General features: G+C 35.1%; 1 protein-coding gene and 1 pseudogene across 1 annotated transcript; one reads left to right on the forward strand and one right to left on the reverse strand.

The window, feature by feature from the left end:
- Positions 1-255: 255 nt before the first annotated feature.
- On the reverse strand, positions 256-8,452 carry LOC131075416 (calmodulin-binding protein 60 B-like; annotated as a pseudogene).
- Positions 8,453-10,214: 1,762 nt separating this feature from the next.
- LOC131075422 (putative F-box/LRR-repeat protein At3g42770) lies at positions 10,215-12,185 on the forward strand. The gene has a single exon (XM_058012265.2). It carries the CDS (start codon positions 11,247-11,249, stop codon positions 12,183-12,185), a length of 939 nt encoding a protein of 312 aa, XP_057868248.2. The 5' UTR covers positions 10,215-11,246.
- The last annotated feature ends 7,770 nt before the right edge of the window (positions 12,186-19,955 follow it).

Consider the following 19,955-nt stretch of genomic DNA (forward strand, 5'->3'; position numbering starts at 1 on the left):
CCTAGTTATGATTCAACAATCATTGGTCAATCAACTTGTCTTGAAAACTACACCTATTAATGAAAAATTAATTTTGAAAAAATCAGAGTAGAACCAGCAGAGAAAGGCTTCTGCTGGGACAATTTTGTCTGATAGATTGACTTTATTTTTACATGACAAGCATAATACATTCACTTTATAGTGCACATGGGATTACAGTCATCTTGCAGTTAAGATTTTAAGAGTGTGGCTGATAAGAAGTGTACAAGATCATGAACATTATAGCTACCGTGGTTGATAAGAAGTGTACAAGATCATGAACATTATAGCTACCGTGGTTGATAAGAAGTGTACAACATCATGAACAAAGACATTTCTAGCCAATCCTAATCATTTCCATCCATCATGACAGATGCAGCTAGTAAATTGGACTGCACCCTCCAAAAAAAAGGGCAAGGTCTTTGTACAACTTCCATTCATCCAGAACAATGATTTCCCTGTGAGGTTTGGGATACACCTATACACTGTGAGTGGATCTAGCTAAAATTAACAAAAAAAATAAGTCTGAAACACAATATCCAAGTTATTAATCTAGTTCTTCAAGATGCGCTCTCTTTTCTGCCGCAATCTTCCTGATAAATATACCCCAACGTAGGGCTGCTTTGAGTTTTAACCATCCAGCAACAACTTTCCCAGATCCACGAGTTCAATCTTCATTTAAGCCATAATTTACAGCTGGGGTAAAAGCAACAGCATATTGAAACGCATCATCTGCAACACCAACACCTCCACCACCAATACTGAACATGCATAGCAAATGTTGCATGTCTTCATTTTCTAACATTTCCAAACTTCTTGTACGTATATCCTCTTCAGAGAAATAGTCATCCACCTGGCCTCTATTATCTCTGTTATGCGACCAATCTTCTACTCCATTTATACTTCCTAGCTGCATTACTGTCCCCATGGAATGATAAGGAACAACAATTGAGACTGTTGACTGTGGAGGCCCCAGTTCAAGACCCACCAAGGAACCCGTACCTGAAAGGGCATTCTGACGTGGTAGTCCTTGTAATGCTACCTGGTTTGGTGGATTGTAAGAAAGATTTCCATAGGGAAGTTGATTGGTGGTTGTCATTTGTAAAGGTTGACCTGCATATTTTGCAACTAAATTCATTGATACACCTGCAAAATCTCAAGACATTTTAGTAGAACAAAAATTTGGAAAACTTATGAACAAGAATTTGTGTAGCTACTAAGTTCCAATGTAAACAAAAAATAATATCAATTCATCTATGTCATTGGTTCTGTTGACCCACCACCTCTAGTCAACCCAGCATTAGCTAAAGCTTGAGCAGCTTGCATCCCAACTGGTTCAGAACTTACTGAAGCTTGCTGGTTATAAGGATTAGCATATTGCACAGTGGGTATGGAAGCTTCTTGGCAAGAAGTACTACCTTGTTTGACTTTATATTAGGCAATGCCTTTCCATCATATCCGACAACAGACATCCAGTTATCATATGCCTTATTCACCAATGCATCAACACTCACCTGTCACAACAGATGACACCATCATAAGCACATTTTATTTGATGTCCATGCATAAAACATAATTTAATGCGCATATCAAGATACCTTCTCAGTATCAGATAGTGATTTAGCTGGATAATATTACTGATTTGCAATAAGACCACTCAGTTCATAGACATTATTGAAGATGACCCCAACGTTTTGCGTCTCGTCAGTGTAATAAACATACAGTTTGCCACTAAGCACACAAGTTTTTGCATGCTCTATTGTACTCTCCCACATTTTGTTTGACATACCGCTTCCAAGGATCTGCATCAAATACAAAAAAATATCAACAAAGGCAAAAGCAAATCATCAAATGACATTCACCACAAACTTAACAAATCAAGTGCTTACATTTTGTAACTTTTGAGGATCTCTGACCACAAACTTAACAAATCAAGTGCTTACATTTTATCTAACTCGCTACTTCTAAAATGTTAATCATCAAAGATGACAAACATTTAGAGTTAATTTACTCTATATAATCTAAGGAATAGTAAAAAAATTTGTAAGGTACAGTACTCACATTCACCCCTGTGATCTTTAACAGTGAAGGCTTTTGTCTTAGCTTCGCGAATACGAATGGCTTCACAATAACCTGATGCAACTTTTGATCCAAGTCTTAATTTCCTGCTCCTTATCCAACTTGAATTATCAATAAAGATTAATTCCCCAATAGTACCAACACCTTCCTTCAATGTAACTTGCAAATCTCCAATCAGTAAAGGCCTCTTCCCTTCCCGCTCCTTAACTTCATGACTCTCAAAATCCTCGTGTCCAATTCTCTTCATCTTCATTGTTGAAGTCTCTTTCCAAGATTGTAATATCTAACTTTGCAGATGCCTCAGGCCCTGATGTAACAACCCAACCTGTGTCTGTATCCAACAGAACAACATGAATGGCAACACCCTGCTCTCCGTCTACCTTTGCACCTGTGAATAGAGGGAGTGATAATGTCGATCTGAAATGCAGTTGCAGGTTTCTTCCATCAGGCCTTTCTATGCGTTTTGGAAAAGCCCTTCATTTAAATAGTAGATGTGGTAAATGCCAACCCAAAGAAACAACACTAAATTGAAAATATAGGTACCATAATTATACAGCAAAACAAAAAGCCCACAAATAATTACAAAATTGGTAAAACAACACACGACAAGAAGAATTATTATTGTACTTTAGAACTCTATTTTTCTCGGATCAACTAAAATGGACAATTAAACCTAGAACTGTTTTGATCATTAGCCCTTAAACAAGCTTTGGTGAATGACAAAACAGTTAAATATAGGGTTCTTTAAACTCTGGTAAACTGGCTCACCCAAGACTAAGTACAACCTGGTTTTGAGAGCAAGGTAGTTGTGGACAAGCATACAACTAATCTCATCCATTAATGTCTAAATCCGAAACAGTGGAAATTTAAGTTAAAAAAAAATTATATTGCAATCTATGATTTATTTGTTTTGAAGATGGGCTATTTATGACAAGTCTCCAAACTACAAACAATTAATATATATTAAATAAGAGAATATATTTTAAAAATATTGTTTAGTTTCAAATCATGATATTGCTATCAGGATTTAATTGTGTTGTTTTTTAGTCAAAATTAATGAACTATGTTTCATGAGTAGTAGTCACAGGAATTCATCTCTCAGGTATGGTCACAGGTCAACATAGAACTTAGAACGTTTTGCTTATTCATTGACCAATGCGAATGCGTCTTGTGGTTAGCTATTCAGGTTATGGATCTTGTCACAAGAGTTGTTGCATATGATGTGATTATGGGTATGGTAGCAAAATGAGGGTTTTTGAGACGCTCGGTTTCCTTGCAGCAGTTATTATTATAAATTTAAATAAAACTTAGAAATGAGGTTGAAACTGAGAGCTGTTTATCCAGAAACAACGTGGACAACAATGTGGCAGTCCTTTATTTTGAAGGTTGGTGTGCTTTGGTTGGCTTGTAGTATGCTTATTTACTGCGAGGACTGTAGCCATGGTAAGTTGCCTTATTTTTCACTTTACAAAATTGAGAATGGTTGATCTTATTTTGTAGTATTGGTTGATCTTATTTCGTAGTATTTCTTTTTGAGAAATTTGTTGTTAAAAATTAATGAGAATTTAGAAATCTAGCGTCTAGTTGGCTTGGATTTATCATTTTACGTCATCTAATGATTGGAATGTCCTTAAAATCCAAGCAAACAATACTGATTTTGACCTCTGCTTGTCAGTCCACAATTACCTTGATCACAAGTCTAGTATATTTCGCTTCCATATTACCATCCCTGTGTTTATGCCTTAAGATTACTAATTCTTTGAGGTTGAACTCTCAACAGGCCTTACATTTGCATACTCTGAAAGTGTCAGTTTTCCATTGTTTCATATTCTCACGGGACACTTTACTATCAATGGCTTTAATTTTTCCAGCTAAAAAGATGTGATATGTTTCAAAATCCCTGGCATGCTGTTTTCATCAAAGACTAGAAGCATTTTAACAATTATTGAAGCAATTTTAATTTGATTTTTGTGTTGACAGGGCATAGGCCTTAAGAATATAAGCAAGGGAGAATAAATCTATGATTCTTTGATAGCGATAGACTGGGCTAGTCCTGAGGCCATGAGGTAATATGTATGCATATCTTGAGATTGGTCAACTGAGCAAGAAGAATATTATTTTGAAGAGGTTGAATTTCTATGATATACGTAATCCCAACATCCATTCTTTGGTACACTATTAAACTCTAGAGGTTAACAATAGAGAGAAACCAGTTATAATTTTTCATCATTAGAAATATTATCTCCTATATGATATAATAACTTTGATAGATGATTGAGGTCCAAATTTTTGCTTTGTTAGTCTATGGAGAAATTCCATTCAAATGTTGTATTTTTCATCATCTTGTAGACCAAATGTGTGGTGGCTGGAAGAGGTATCAGGGATATACATACATATAAACAACAGATACCTCAAGTTGAGACAATTTCTGGAAATTGTCTAAGTGTTATTTATATGTATGTATATCCCTGATACCTCTTCTAGCCGCCACACATTTCAGGGCACCGCTACATTCCACTTTATATATATTTTCCACTTTTCAGGGCACCGCTACATTCCCGAAGCTACAAGAAGGTTGGTTAGTCTTTGTTATGTACTATATACTTGTAGTAACGACTATCTAAAGATTGTAATTTCTCTTTTTAAGTAATAAGAATATTAATACTTTTGTTTGAAAGATATTTTTAAATATATTGATAAGATTTTGTCATGTTTGTTGAATGTGATTCTATTATTCTGTGATAGTCATATTTTCTATTAGTTCTTTTTGAATGTGTATGCAATAGTATTTTTAATCACTAGTTATGCCTTTGTTATGATTCATGATGGACTTTGTACTTTAACAGTTCTTGCATTCTATTGATGATCTCTGGCTCTCTATTTCTATCTTCTTGGTTCATGGTAATCCTTCATGCTATGTTTATCACCATTAGGATTATCACAGAACTTAAGGTTGCTATGAGATATTCAGAGACTGCAAATGGATGTTTTAAGCTCATGGCTGCTTTGTCTTGTCACTTGTCATTATTCACTAGTTTTTCCTTTTTTGAGCCCTTTTGACTGTCATAAACTTTTGACAATTCTATTGTTTATTTTTTAATACATTTTTATTGAAAACTACACAAAAATATTTAAAATAAATTGTTTATTTTTTTAATACCTTTTTTAATATTGTCTCTAGAGAGACAATAGTTGAGATCTAAAGACATATCGTCTCTCTTGAGACAATATGATTTTAATCCCAACTAGTGTCTCTCTAGAGACAATGTCTTTAAATCCCAAATTGTCTCTACAAAGACAAAAAAAATTCTGTTTTATATCGTCCCTAGAGAGACAATTTTAAAGACGATAATTTAAGACACATGGTTAAAGACATTTTTTAAGACAATATCAAACTTTTTTTTGGTCTCAAGTTGAGACAATTTCCTCAAAAATTGTCTTAAAACACCCCTCTATGTAGTAGTGATATGAATGCCACAAGTCTAGTGGAGACACCCTAATTATTCATATAGATATTTTGTAGACTTAAATACTAAAACACTAGATCCACTTTAGATCCGATTTGCCAATCTACAATGAATATTCAAGTTAATAGATATCATAAAAAAAATTTGTATAATAATACCAAAAAAAACTCCACACTTAGTAGTTATAACTTATACTTACAATTGCTCCATAACTTGTAGGCCAAATCTAGCATCTCCCCAGCTTTCCCCCTTTTCATCTGCACATGAAGTGGATAGATACACTCCCATCTGGTGTGCACAATAGGGAACCACTTGCCATTCTCATTCAAATACTTCTAAATTTTCATATTTTTAATTTTGTCCACTTTTAGCACATGCCTTTTCTGTCGTGCAAGATGAAGCAAGCTCAACCAATGAACACTGCGAAAATTGTTCTCCTTGCTTGAAGTGCCAAGGCATACCCAATTCAAAGTTAATACTTGTGTTACTATATGAAGATGCCAAAGCCACAAGTGGCTTCTCCCTAAACTCACCTAATTGACGTCTACTCATACAATATGTACCCTCACAAAAGTTGCAATCAACGAGCTAATTTTCCATACAACTCTCAACTTCAAACCCCATTTGTATATAATGGTTCTGGAGTACTACTCTTGTTTTCTTGTCAAACCCTAGTGACACTTCTTCGATTTCTTCATAGTCAGAAAATATGCTTAAAATACGTTTAGAGGCGCACACCAGTGGGGGCATTTTCAACAAAGATTTTATTGTCTGAAACATCAATGGCACTTGGATGAGAGGTCGTTATAGTCACGTGGCCTCCGAATGATAAAAATAGTATATATACTCCATTTCAAATTTACCTCTGTCCATGGCAACAAGAATATCAGAGTTCATACACCCCCAAGCCTAGCAAACTATTATTCGTGACCACCAACAATGGGCAGGCTATGATGGAAGCGAAGTAGTCGGGGCCCTTTTTCTACTGCTTCAAACTTTGCTTCCTTTGGCCCATCTGCAGGTATCATCTCCTAATGCAACCACAGTTCTCGCTACTCATTGTTCGCAATCAAGGGACTCACTACCTCTAGTAATAAAAAATGCCATAATTAGCTTCCAACTGCATAGATGCCCTGCAACCACAAACTTCGAGTCTACTAACCCCAACTTCAAAATAGGCAATAGCCAACCAATTCATGTAGCACAAGTTCACACAAGAACCAATCAATTGTATATGGCAATCGTAGATTCAATGAACTTCACAAATACACCAACACATGGAAGTGTTGTCTTGCACATGGATGTTATATGCTCTATTATGAATCTTCTTACCTTTTTAACTTGCTTTCCCCGGATTTCATAAGCTTTGATACCCATTGTTAAATAATTAGAAAAATTGAGAACCCACAAATTATACAAAAATATAAGTATTTATTGTGGCTCACAAATTTGGCTACATCCATAGGAAAGCATGCTATAATTTTTATTATTCATTGTAACTTACATACATAGGACTTATTCTCATATATATATACAATAGTCTTCAATAAAAGATGAAGAGACAAAGAAGAGAAGATGAAATGAATAGTCGGACTTCACAATCCAATAACTAGTACCTATATTACATATATCAATAGCTTCCTACTTGTACCCTAAGTAGTTGAAATTTGTAGACTTTAATTGGAGGATTGTGCAACTTTATTTGTTCCCTTCTCTCTCTACATATATAATTTTTAATTTCAATTAAAAAATATATAAATAAAATTTAAATAATAAGATTAAGAATAATATTTTAAATTATTGAATTATGTAAAAAATGTGGGCTTCCTCCCCATTAGTCTTAAGTTCAACTTTGAGGTTTAGATTCATCCGATGTGGCTTGCAAGAAGTTGCACACATTTCTAGAGGACTAGTCTTGCTTCAGCGCACCGCTTCCCAACTCCAACTTATCATTTTATAAGCCCAATGTAAGGTAGGTTGGGTTAGATTGCAAGGATACCTCTAAAGTTTAAAAAAAATAAAGAAAAAAATTATGTAAAAAACCCAGTTACTAGATTAATATTAATATAAAATTATCAATTATTAAAGTAAAAATGATTATTTTATTTTAGTGGTGGAATTGATTGAATTCTAATAGTCTTAAAAACTTACTTAAAATATTGAAATTTTATTTTAATTGCTAACCTTCCTAATGCCTTTTATATTTTAAGATTTTAATCTACCTTTTAATTTTTTTTCTAGTTCTTGAAGTCTTGAATATTCTAAGCGATCTTCAAATCATTGATTGGAGTTTAAAAGAGCCATCTTAAAGTATATAATTGAATAGCATGATATGCATAAAATTATGTTGTTGAATATGTTTACAAGATTTTGAAGAACTGCTATATGGTAATATTGACAATTATATAAGTTACATTGTATTCAAATATTTTGAATCAAAATTACATGTTCAACTACAAGCCATAAGAGACACAAACATGACTACACTAAAATTATAACAATAGATTGATTTTCAAGCATGAATGTGATGTTTACAATATATAATTACATTGTATATGAGATGCTTTAAGGAAAAACAAAAACAATTTATGTGATGTTTACAACATATAATACATTTTCCAATATTCTAGAATACACATTAATGTGGGTTAGTAACTGGCCTCTCAATGGAGGGCAGAAAATGGAAAAAACAGAGCCGCATTGCGGACTCTACCAGCCTTAACCAGTTTTTCCGCTAGGGCGAGAACCCTGTCAAGAGGGCCGGAGGCTTTAATAGAGAGGAACTCCCGCACCCTTGGGACAAAGTCTGCTACATAGTGATGAACTATTTTACGCTCGAAGGCAGGTATGGCATTTTCTACTACTACCACCTCCCCTTCTTGAACCATTTGAGGAACAAAGACCTCATTTCCATTTCGTTCTTTTTATTGCACTCTATGGATGCTAACGTTAAAGATATAGCTGATGCCAAAAAGAAAGGAAAAGACTTTCCTATCCTGCACCAGGGCCTTATGCTCTGCCTTTTCAACTTCCACCTCACCCTCTGCCCGTCCCGTTCCATTTCTGTGCAAAATGTTGGCCCCTCGAACCAACCTCTGGCCATTATTGATTCAAGCCCCCGTTGCACGGAACTTGGCTCCTCCAGCAAGAAAACCAAGAATCACTCCTCGGAGGAGGTCAAAACCCCTAAAAAAGGTTAAAATCCAAGAAATTGATTCAGACTTGGACTTTACCGAAGACACCAACACGCCCCGCCGCTCTAGCAGATTGGCCTCTAAACCCTTTGATAAATCCCTAAGTGACCCCTCCTCGCACGACATGGGCAACTCCATTCCGATTGATAAAACCCCTCAGGCCCAGCACAAACATTCCCTCCTTTCTGTGAGCTCAACCCATGTTTTCGAAAGCTCGATCGCCTCTATGAGTTCGGAACCAGCCAATTTCCCTTGCCTGACCTTCAGGATTGAGAAAACGCTGGTTGTTGAAGAGGCCAGTAGTGTGAAGGAAGAAGATCCCAACTTGGCAGAGCTCGAAAAAAAGATAGAAGCCCTCTCTGACAACCTGGAGGTGATTACCAGCAGACTGGAGGCAACGGAGTCCAAGATGCATGATGTGTCTAAATTTGCTCTGAATGTCATGAGATGCTCAGCCACTACTCTGTGCCTTTTGCAAGATAGCGCAGACAAAGGTAAAGGCAAGGAGGATGAGGACTTTAAAGGCTTGTTCAAGTTCCTCACTAAGGAATGGGCTAAGAAGCTGCTCCCTAAGAAGAGCCGTGGGAAAAAGAATTAATTCTCTGCATGTGGAGAAGTTTTTTGTCTATGCGGTGTAGTAGGTTGGATAGGTCTAGTTTCGGCTTATGTTTATATTTTAATGGTTATAGCCCTGCGTGGCACTGGAAGTATACTTTGACTGGTAGTATTTTATTGCTGATAAACTCTCGTAAGATGGTTTTTGTTTTTGATAGAGGTAAAAGGCTGCTTCTGTGCTGATTGTTTGCGGACAATGGTCCTTCCATTGTTCTCTTAATTGTACCCATGGGTCAGCCCCCTCGTTTTTGGTTGCTTTTATTATAAAAAACATGCATAATATACAAAGCGAATTTGTTTTCAAGTTTATTTATGAATGTTTGAAGATAAATGATCATGTACAATCTATTGTTCAAATTTAGAATGCCTATATATACAACAACATGGAGTTTGTAATTAGGAATTGATTTTCAAAACTTAAGCAAAATGGTAATAAATATAATAACTTGATTTCATAAATATTATAAAATTGTGTGAGTATAATAAAAATTATAACAAGAAAATTGTTGTACATAATTCGGTGTAATTTGAAATATTTATGATTTGTTATTGAAAAATGTAAGTTAAGGTGCACATGTATTAATCCATATCCAGTAGATACCTACAACATGAATTTTAATCCCTATCTCATAAATATCTACACCATTAATTTTATTATTAAATCAAATTTCCTGATTTTTAATACATAATAATTATTTCCTGTCATTGAATCTACATCAGAGTATTTCATTAAATTTAATATTAATTTCACTATTTTATCAATTGCAACACTAGTAGACATCAAGTTTCCACAATCCATAATATAATAATCTTGAATGTTTCAAGATAAAAGAATTTTTTTCATCAACTTTTAGGATCACACAATCTTATCTGAAAACACTCAAGATTATTAAGTGCAAGAGTAATTATTTTCCATTACAAAATTAAAATGCTAAGCTAATATGATGCAACCAAATTATTTTCAATTTAAAATCCATTTTACAAGAATCTATGGACATTTCACTCTTTCCATAAATAACCGTCTAAACAATTGCGCAGAACCTGTGCATAGACTCCAATCTCTGGAAAGTGCTCCAAGCTCGCCTTGCACTGTCGGTTTTTTGAGCTCATTTAGTGAGCGCCCGAAATTACATCCTGTTTTTACTTGTATACAGTTAATGTGATAATCAATTGGATACATCAATACCGTACAGTGTGCGTGACATTTACACAATACTCAATACTTGAAGATCCTCATTAGATTTGTGATCAATTGCACATAGGAACCACACCTTTTCTTGGCCTTTCGCATTAACTATTTCAGTCACGGATAACACATTTTATGTTTATGTTCCATTATTCATTACCTACCTAATCACAGCATTATTCATTACCTACCTAAAGTACAGAATTTGAAAACCTGGGTGCACAATGCCCAAACGAATTGTCGAACCTGCATTTGCCAAATTAATTGCTTTACGGTTGCCCGGAACTCTATGATCTGTAGTGTGCATTCCAAGCTGTCAAAAGTTGATATCCCTGTTACATCACCTCATTTAATTATTCCAGTAATTAAAAATCGTGCCAAGTCTGTCACCGTCCGATTCCCACACAACAGCAGTAAATGCAGAAATGAAGATGAGTTGGCGAGATAGGATGAGGACAGATTATTTATTTATTCCACGCGTTGGCTTCGGTATTTCTTTATTATTATTGAAAAAGCTGGTATGCTTATTAATTGCGAAATCCCATGATGGCTTATAATATCCAAGTTTCTTGGCCTTCCGCAATAATTAATTGTTCCAGCTACAAATTAATCGTCTTTGTGATATTGTATGTTTCAGCTCTCTATTTCGCACGGTAGTCGAAGGTTTAGGCGGAAAAAAAAATAAAAATGGGTAAAACAGATCTTATGAATTTTCCGTGTGATCTGTTCTGTTCTCAGATTTTAACAAGACTTCCTCTGAAAGAAGCTGTTCGCTTTTCCGCTGTTTCTCGAAAATGGTGTAGAGCATGGACGCGGTTATCTCATCTGCAGTTTTCTGATGATTTTTTTATATCTATTTCTACTACACCTACAAAGAGAAAGGCTGTATCTAAATTGACTCGTCAAAATATAGCTGTAGACATAATTAACAAGATTATTCTTATGCAGTGTGGTGGCCTGGAAATTTTTGAGCTTGACAGTTGTGTTGGGTTTGAAAGTAGCATTCATAAGTGGCTTCTGTGGATTTCTTCATCAGGTGTGAAATGCATAGATTTAAAAAATAATGGATTACAGTTGGAGGTTTCGGAGTCTATCTTTTCATGTGTGACACTTACGTCTCTGTCTCTCTTGAATTTTAAGATGATAAAGGTGCCTCCACTGTTTCAGGGTTTTTCTCAACTTGTAACATGTTTTCTTGAATACGTTGAACTGAGTAGCGCGACATTCAAGGCAATTTTAAAATTATGTCGCCTTCTTGAAAGTTTGACGCTATCCGAATGCGAATTGCCTTCAAATTTGAAAATAATTTCCTTGAGTCTCAAGTCTCTCGCTCTTCTTGGACTCTACATCTATTCAATCAAAGCAAATTGCCCACGATTAGAAAGCATTAAAATTATTGAATGCAATGACTTGAAAATCGGAAACATATGTTTACCTGTATGTGTGCATTTAGAAACTGACTTTTGGCTTCTCAAGGATTTCTCAACTATAAAATCGTTGAGGAAAATTGCCTGTTCTGAAGATGTAGATTACACCTCTACAAAAACCTTTCTTATCTTCAAGTTAGTCATTTTAAATAAGCTAAAATTTAGCCAAGAGAGTTTTATCGCAAATCAACAATTCTGACTCAAAAATGTACTCTTAAAAAGAGATGAAAAAAATATATGAAAAAGCTAAAATTTAGCCAAGAGAGTTTTATCGCAAATCAACAATTCTGACTCAAAAATGTACTCTTAAAAAGAGATGAAAAAAATATATGAAAGTTCCAAACTATGTGAAAGGAGAGTTATAAGATTTAGGACATAGAACCTTTTAAAAAGAATGTTCAGGACATAAGAACCTTTTAAAAAGAACGTTCACTAGCTATACTAGCTATAGATTTTAAATTTAGCCAAGAGAGTTTTATCACAAATCAACAATTCTGACTCAAAAATGTACTCTTAAAAAGAGATGAAAAAATATATGAAAGTTCCAAACTATGTGAAAGGAGAGTTATAAGATTTAGGACATAGAACCTTTTAAAAAGAATGTTCAGGACATAAGAACCTTTTAAAAAGAACGTTCACTAGCTATACTAGCTATAGATTTTTTTAGAAACAAAAAGAAAGAACATGATGTAGGAGGACATCCTAAACTCACATGGGTTATGAGGTGTCTGTATGAGCGAATTTCCTTTAAATCTGCCTCCTACGGCTCTGTTCTTCATTCAACAATGTGATGTTTTCTTTCCCAGTTGGCATTGTTATTTTAGTTAGCTTAGATCCTCTCTAGCAGTTTTCATGGCGACGTCGGCGAGTAGAGCACCTCAAATATAGAGTCAATCTTCTTGTAAGAAGCTGGGAATTTTCTGTCGCAAGGTAGTTCAATTATTCACACCTCAATTGGATCTTTGTCCTCAATATTTCTGAGGTTAAGGAAGCTATCAGAGACATTATTGGAGAAAATATATTTAATGCCTCTTCTCCTCATTTACTATACCCATCCCAGTTGCTCTCTATTTTTTTTTGTCTAATTGTTTAGACCACTGTCATGATTATGGGACTCTTATACGCATAGCTTGTGAATTCGTCCACGATGAATACATTTGCTAATCATGTGTTTGATGAAGCGGTAAAGAAGTATACCTTCTATAAGGGCAAGAAAGATATTGGGGGCCTATTCTATAGGGTAAACTTGCAGAACAACTCATCCGTGGTATCCATATACGACAAGTTCAAAATTGTAGTTGAAGCACATCAAGAAAACATTCCATCCATATTCTCTCGTTGTGGGGCTCTTTTTGCCTATGGATATACCATTGGGCCAAGAAAATCAGAGGAGATTCAAAACAAATATAAAGCTATGGCTCAACTTAAGCATGAGAGCCTTTTGGGTCAAAATTTCTGAGCTAAGAAGAGGCCAATCATTTCTGCTGCTCATCCACGTATCCTGCACTACCAGAAACATCGTTTGCTCCTTTGAGACAATCAACTAGTGTCATCCTTTCCGCCTTCGGCTTTTTCCCCTGGCATCGAAAGGAGGTGATTCAGCATCTTTTACCTGATTTTTCTGTGGGAAGCTTATAGTTCCTCCCTGCTGTATTTACGATTTTGGTGTCACAGTTTTTGGTTTTCTCTCTTGAGTGCATCTCTGAGGGGGGGTATGTCCACCTCCCATCTCCTTTGTATGTAACCAAAATAGTAATTAGAGAAGATAATTTGTTCTACTATGTAATAAATAGTAATTAGAGAAGATAATTTGTTCTTTGAGCTACAAAATAGAGGAGTTGTATATGGCTTTTGTATAAATGCAAATGGCATTTTTGGGCCATCTAAGTTATTTATCATAACGGACTACGAACTTTGGCTTCATGTTAGAGACTGCAATGTAATTACAATAGCAGAATTGAAATTCATGGAGTGTTGAGCATCTCAAAGTGTATAATACCTAGTAATTCCATTTACTACATACATTCATCTTAAAGAAAACACTTGATACCTTTTTTTATGGGATATATTATTGTCCGTTATGCAATAGATTTTTATTTGATTTGCTCAACTTTTCAATGGAAGCCCAACTTGAAAATAAGTGTGTTAAAATGTATATAAGTGTGTTAAAATGTATATGAAGTGCAATATCCCCCATCTTAAAAATTGCTCAAGGTTGTAAATGAAATAACAAACATTCCCCTTAAAAAGGGTGAAAAACTGAGCCTAGCCTAACATGCACACTCAAATTACTTTGTGCCGAAATTTTTTCATCTAATGTAGGAAAAAAGATTGAAGAAAAGGAGGATGAAAAAAGGCATGTGCATAGAGATGGTATAGGAAAAATGGCTAATTGGTCGATTTTTCACATAATGTGCTCTCGTTATATCTAAAGGAAAATAACATAATCAAATTATGGTTTTTAACTACCAAGTCATAACACGAGCATGTTTTATGAACCCCAAAACACACTCGTGTTTTGTGGCTAATAAAACATGCTCACATTTTGTGAGCCATAAAATGTGTCATTTTTTATTACCCACAAAATATGAGCACATTTTGTGAGCCACATAACACAAGCAAATTTTGAGGCTCATAAACTTTTGTATGATAAAGAGGAAGAGGGGGAGGATAATGAGATAGAGAGATATAGAGGAGGGAGGGAGGGAGGGAGGAGGGAGGGTGAGAGGGAAAGATAGAGATAGGAAGAGATGAGAGAGGGAGAGATATAGAAAGAAAGGTAGAGGGAGCGAGAGGTATAAAGATAAATAAATAGAGGGGAATGAGGGAGAGAAAGGTAGGTAGAGAGAGTAGTGAGATGATGAGATAATGAGGGAGTGAGAGGAAGAGTTGGAGATAGAGGGATAGAGAAATAGGTGAGGAAAGTATAAGAAGATAGGGAAGGATTGAGGGAGGGAGAGGTAGAGAGATTTAAGAAAAAGAGTAGAAAGGGAAGAGGGATGGAGGGAGAGGATGAGGTAGAAATAGAGTGATGAGAAAAATATTAGAGAAAGGAGGAAGGAAAGGAGAAATAGGGAGAGATATATGAGATAAAGAGTAGAGAGGGAAGGAGGGAGGGACAAAGTGAAAGGTAGAGAGAGTTGGGGAAAGGGATGGAGCTAGGAGAGAAAAACATTAAGAGGTAAGGAAGGAGGGAGAGGTTTGGAGAGAGGGAACATATAAGAGTGAGAGATTGAGAGGGTAGGTTAGAGGGAGGGAGAGGGGGAGAGGGAGAGACGTGACAAAAATAGTAGATGAGGGAGGGAGGGATGAAGAGGAAGGAAGTGATAGATAGAGATACAAGTGAGAAAAATAGTAGATAGTGAAATAAGGAGGGTGAAGTAGGTAGGTAGAGAGGGAGAGGATCCACTTGAGAGAGAAAGGAAGAGGAAGAAGTAGAATGAAAGATAGATAAATAAAGATTAGTTAAAGAAACATGGAGTGAGATATAGAACAATAGAGAGGAAATATAAAGAGTGTAGGAAAGGGTTGATGGAGGGAGGGAGACGTAGGGATGGAATGAGGGAGGGAAGGAGAGGTAGGGAAATAGAATTTTAATTAAAATAAAAATGCTTTATTTCAACTAAATAGATGCAACTTGCATAAATACAAGTGGGGAGATTTTTATAAATAAATTAGATTTATTTATATGCAAGGATAAATTTAATTAAAAGGAAGAAAGGGGAATTAATTAAATAAAGTGATTTATTTAATTAAAGGCTAAAAAAAGTTTAGATGAATTTAATTAGATAAGTTAAATAATTCATTTAATCAAATAGATGAAAATGAAGAAATTATTTAAATAAGATTTAATTAATAAGGAGATGTGACCTTTAAATAAATATTAAATATTTATTTAAGAAGGTGGTCAGATCTATATGTCTATAGTTATAATGTTCTGATACCGGGAGTAAACTGAGAAGGCAAGGGGGGGTGAATCAGTTCACTGACAGTAACATGACACAATTCAATTATAAACCTTAAACTAAAGCACAACTCAATGAAGAATATAACATGAAAGCACAATACACATAACACCAATATTTTGACATGGAAAACCCAGAAAGGAAACAACCACGGCGGGAAACCCTACCCACAATCAAATGAATACTCTACAATAGTATTGTGAATGATTACAATGGGGTCTGCACATGCAGAAAGGCCAATATCCTAGAGCGCACTGCTTATCATAAAGGGAAGTCTCACCGACTTACAATATCATCAGACTACAATCTAGAAAACAATAAATTGTGAAAGTAACATCTACTAATGCTCGATACAGTTTTGATTAAGCACTGATGTCTGTCCTACAATACAAAACCTTTCCAACTTTCGCTGAATGATATAACCTTATTCTCTCATAAACCAATCTCTAATAATGCAGACTTAACCAACCATAACATCAATCCATCCATTACCAAATTACATGAATAAGTCACCTATAAATATAGATCATCAACCTTATTGAGAAGGTCGGCTAAACCCTAAACCCATAAACCCATGATTACAAAAATGACATCACACAATACCACCAGACCAATATTATTATTTACATTACATAGCATGAACCTAAATCAAGTAACCAAACAATTAAATCCATTGGGAATTCCGTTAAGACCAAAATCCAACACTCTTCACTGGCCAGTAGAAACCCTTAGTGAAAGTTTAACCGGATCCAAATAGGACCACCATAACAACACACCATCCAATGCAAAGTCATCAAAAACTCGAGATATGATCAAGAACCACCAACAACATGATAGAAATCGATTCCATAAGCCATACCCAAAATCTACATATGAAGTCGCCAAATAATGCATACCGGTAAAGCTAACCGGGAAGGCCAGAAGCCAGTAAAGCCAAAAGCTAGCTGGCAAAGGCACAAGCTAATCTGATACCCGAAAAATACCAAAAGCGATAACCAAATCATGAAATCACCATAATATAGAATAAGCATCCAAAACCAATTCTAAATATCTGATCATACCGGATCAAAATCACAGTAAAAGCCAAGACGATCACCAAGACTAACCGGGAAAGTCTCTAGCTAGGATACAATGTTGACATCAATGACAACACTTAACCATATCCAACATATTTCCAACATAATCATTCCCTAATTTTTCAATATCTATTTCTATTTTATTTTTTGTTCTCACCAAAGGTCTTTCATTATGTGCTTTCTGTCAATGTGGATTAGCATGGCATTCTATATATCGAATTGATTTTTAACATTTGATTTATCAATTCTCTCCATCTATCTTCTTACCTGAAGGTTGTCAATATGATGGAGTTGGCACTTCCTCAGAGCCGTCAAAATGCTAACAAGGAGCATGAGTTGATGGAAGTTTTTGAGCATTTTGATGCCAATGGTGATGGCGAAATTTAATCCATTGAGTTGAAGGTTGTTCTTTCTTTGATTGGGGAAGAAGATATGAGCAAGGAAGATTCAACAACCATGAGTGATTAGGTAGACTAAAAGTGATGTTTATATCAGCTTGATCCAGATTTTATGAGTCCAAACACAGTGAAAATTGTAGGTTTTGACTCTGACCTTGAGCAGAAAGAGGGCTTTAGATTGTTTGATGTGGATAATAATGGGTGTATAATGGCTAAATTCCTTCACAAATTTGATGTAGTTGAATGAAGTGGGAAATTGGGATGTTGTCAATTGAAGATAATCTATTGATCTTGCATGTTTCTAGATTAGATTGTGTGTGAGTGTTTTGCATCAATGTTTTAGATCACACTCCACGATCCATCATCAGGGTGAAAATAGAGAGCATGCAAAAGTAAAAGACGGTTTGAGTAAAAAGTAAAGTTACAATTTAGCTTCTACTTTGAACCAAAGGTGTAAAGAGTGAAAATTGGCATTCCATTTCATTACAGTTGGTGATTTTTATAGAGTGAATAGATGGGCGGCTTGAATAGATAATTTTTAGTACTACAAAGTTTCATTCTGAACTGTTACATCATTAGTCACACCATTGATAAGAAAATGCCCCAAAACTAATTTATTATCCCAGACATGTAATTCATTGGTTTAGCATGATGCTTATGTTGAAAACTAGAATTTTACTTAATTTTTTTAGCATGATGGGTATGTTAAAAACTATGGATTTGCTAATCTAAGCGTTCCCACGATCCAACATGTAATTCATTGGTTTAGCATGATGCTTATGTTGAAAACTAGAATTTTACTTCATTTTTTTAGCATGATGGGTATGTTAAAAACTATGGATTTGCTAATCTAAGCGCTCCCACTATCCACTAGTATTTGTCAAGATTATGAAAGAAAGATTAAATTTGCGAGATAGAAATCGCTATCACTAAACATTGGCCCAGTAGAATTTAATGATGTCATGGAGAAGAAGACATTATTAGTTCCTATCGTGCTGACAGGATACTAACACATCCGTTAGATGCAATTATTATTTTGATTTAACTAATGAGAATATAGTAGTTTTCAACTTTTCTTTTTTTCCTAATTGTTTTGGTTTTAAACAGATTTAATAATTCATATAAAATTATTTATTCTAATTTCTATTGGAGCCTGTCGTTAATTTTATTTATTAAAAAATAAAACTGAAATTACATAAACTTCGCCAAGAAGCACTAGGATAAAATAAAACTAGAATTGCAAACAAAAACTTCTGGAAGTGTCAGTATAATTTAGCATCAGGCATCATCAATATACAATATACAGAAAAGACCTTTGATATCGCTTCTACAGAGGTTCACCCAAAGAGTTGTGTAACTTGATATGCTTGCATTGGGATATTGAGGTAAACATCCTACTAATTTTTTTTTTTCTGCTACAAATGCAGTAACAAAGCGAATGACAGTTTTTATTTATACCGTACTAACCACCATATTTTATAACTGGATATATAATGCAAGCTGTTTATAAATACCCTTGCATCTGAAACCCTTTAAGCAGAGGACTATTATCACTTTGGCAGTCTTCGAAACCTCGGTCAAATCAATTTTATCCTCCTTGAAATCCATTTCATCCACAATTTGATCACCCAATTTGGGCATGTCTGACAATAATTCTTCCAAAATCTCATTTGTAATCTTTCCTTCATTCAACATTCACACTTGGGCATGTGAAGAGAAACGCACACTGTATGTGCAATATACAACAAAAGGGCATGGTTTCAGTTTAAGGGTTATCACCTTCATCTTGGTCATAATCGATTTCCTTAGAAGACAATATTACGAGGATATAAGAGGACCGACATTGCCAAATTTTGCAGTCTTTCCCAGACTTTAACATTTCAGTCTCAGACCCCATATCATCCACTTCTAGCATCATTGGACAACACTTGATTTTATCTCCATTCCAGTGTGGGGTTTCATATGCCCCATTTTACCCTAGGCGACTATCTTGGGAAAAGACATTTGCATATGTTAGAGGTTGCCAACGTCATGAAAGTGGTCCAGAATTGCCCAGAGTACAACAGCAGGAGTGCAGACCTAAATTCGCCTTCTACAAGCTTCAATGATCATCATACAAGGGTACAATCCATCTGGGTATGTGAATAATGACCTAGATTTTTTGTTGATTGTGTAATGTAACTTATGATATTTCAGTCTGAAAATGTTTATATCAGACCTGGAAACGCATGTACTCAGACCTGATTTGAAGTAATGAAATGGGCTTTCATTGAAATTAGTTGTTGTTCATGTTTATGCATTATTGTTCTTTCATTTTGTATGCTCCTATCATCATTTGGAATCAAAACATAAGCACTCAAACCACAAATCAGTTCTTAGGAAAAAAATTCAGACTTTGCACACAAACTGTTTGACAAAATGTCAATAGATTAAAATTGAAAATTTAAGGTAGAATAAGCAAGGGTTCTTACACTATCAGTGGGTAGACTTCCCTGCATATAGATTGTGGATTCCAAATTGCTTTTCCCTT

This window comes from Cryptomeria japonica, chromosome 4 (assembly GCF_030272615.1).
Source record: "Cryptomeria japonica chromosome 4, Sugi_1.0, whole genome shotgun sequence".
NCBI classification, from domain to species: Eukaryota; Viridiplantae; Streptophyta; class Pinopsida; order Cupressales; family Cupressaceae; genus Cryptomeria; species Cryptomeria japonica.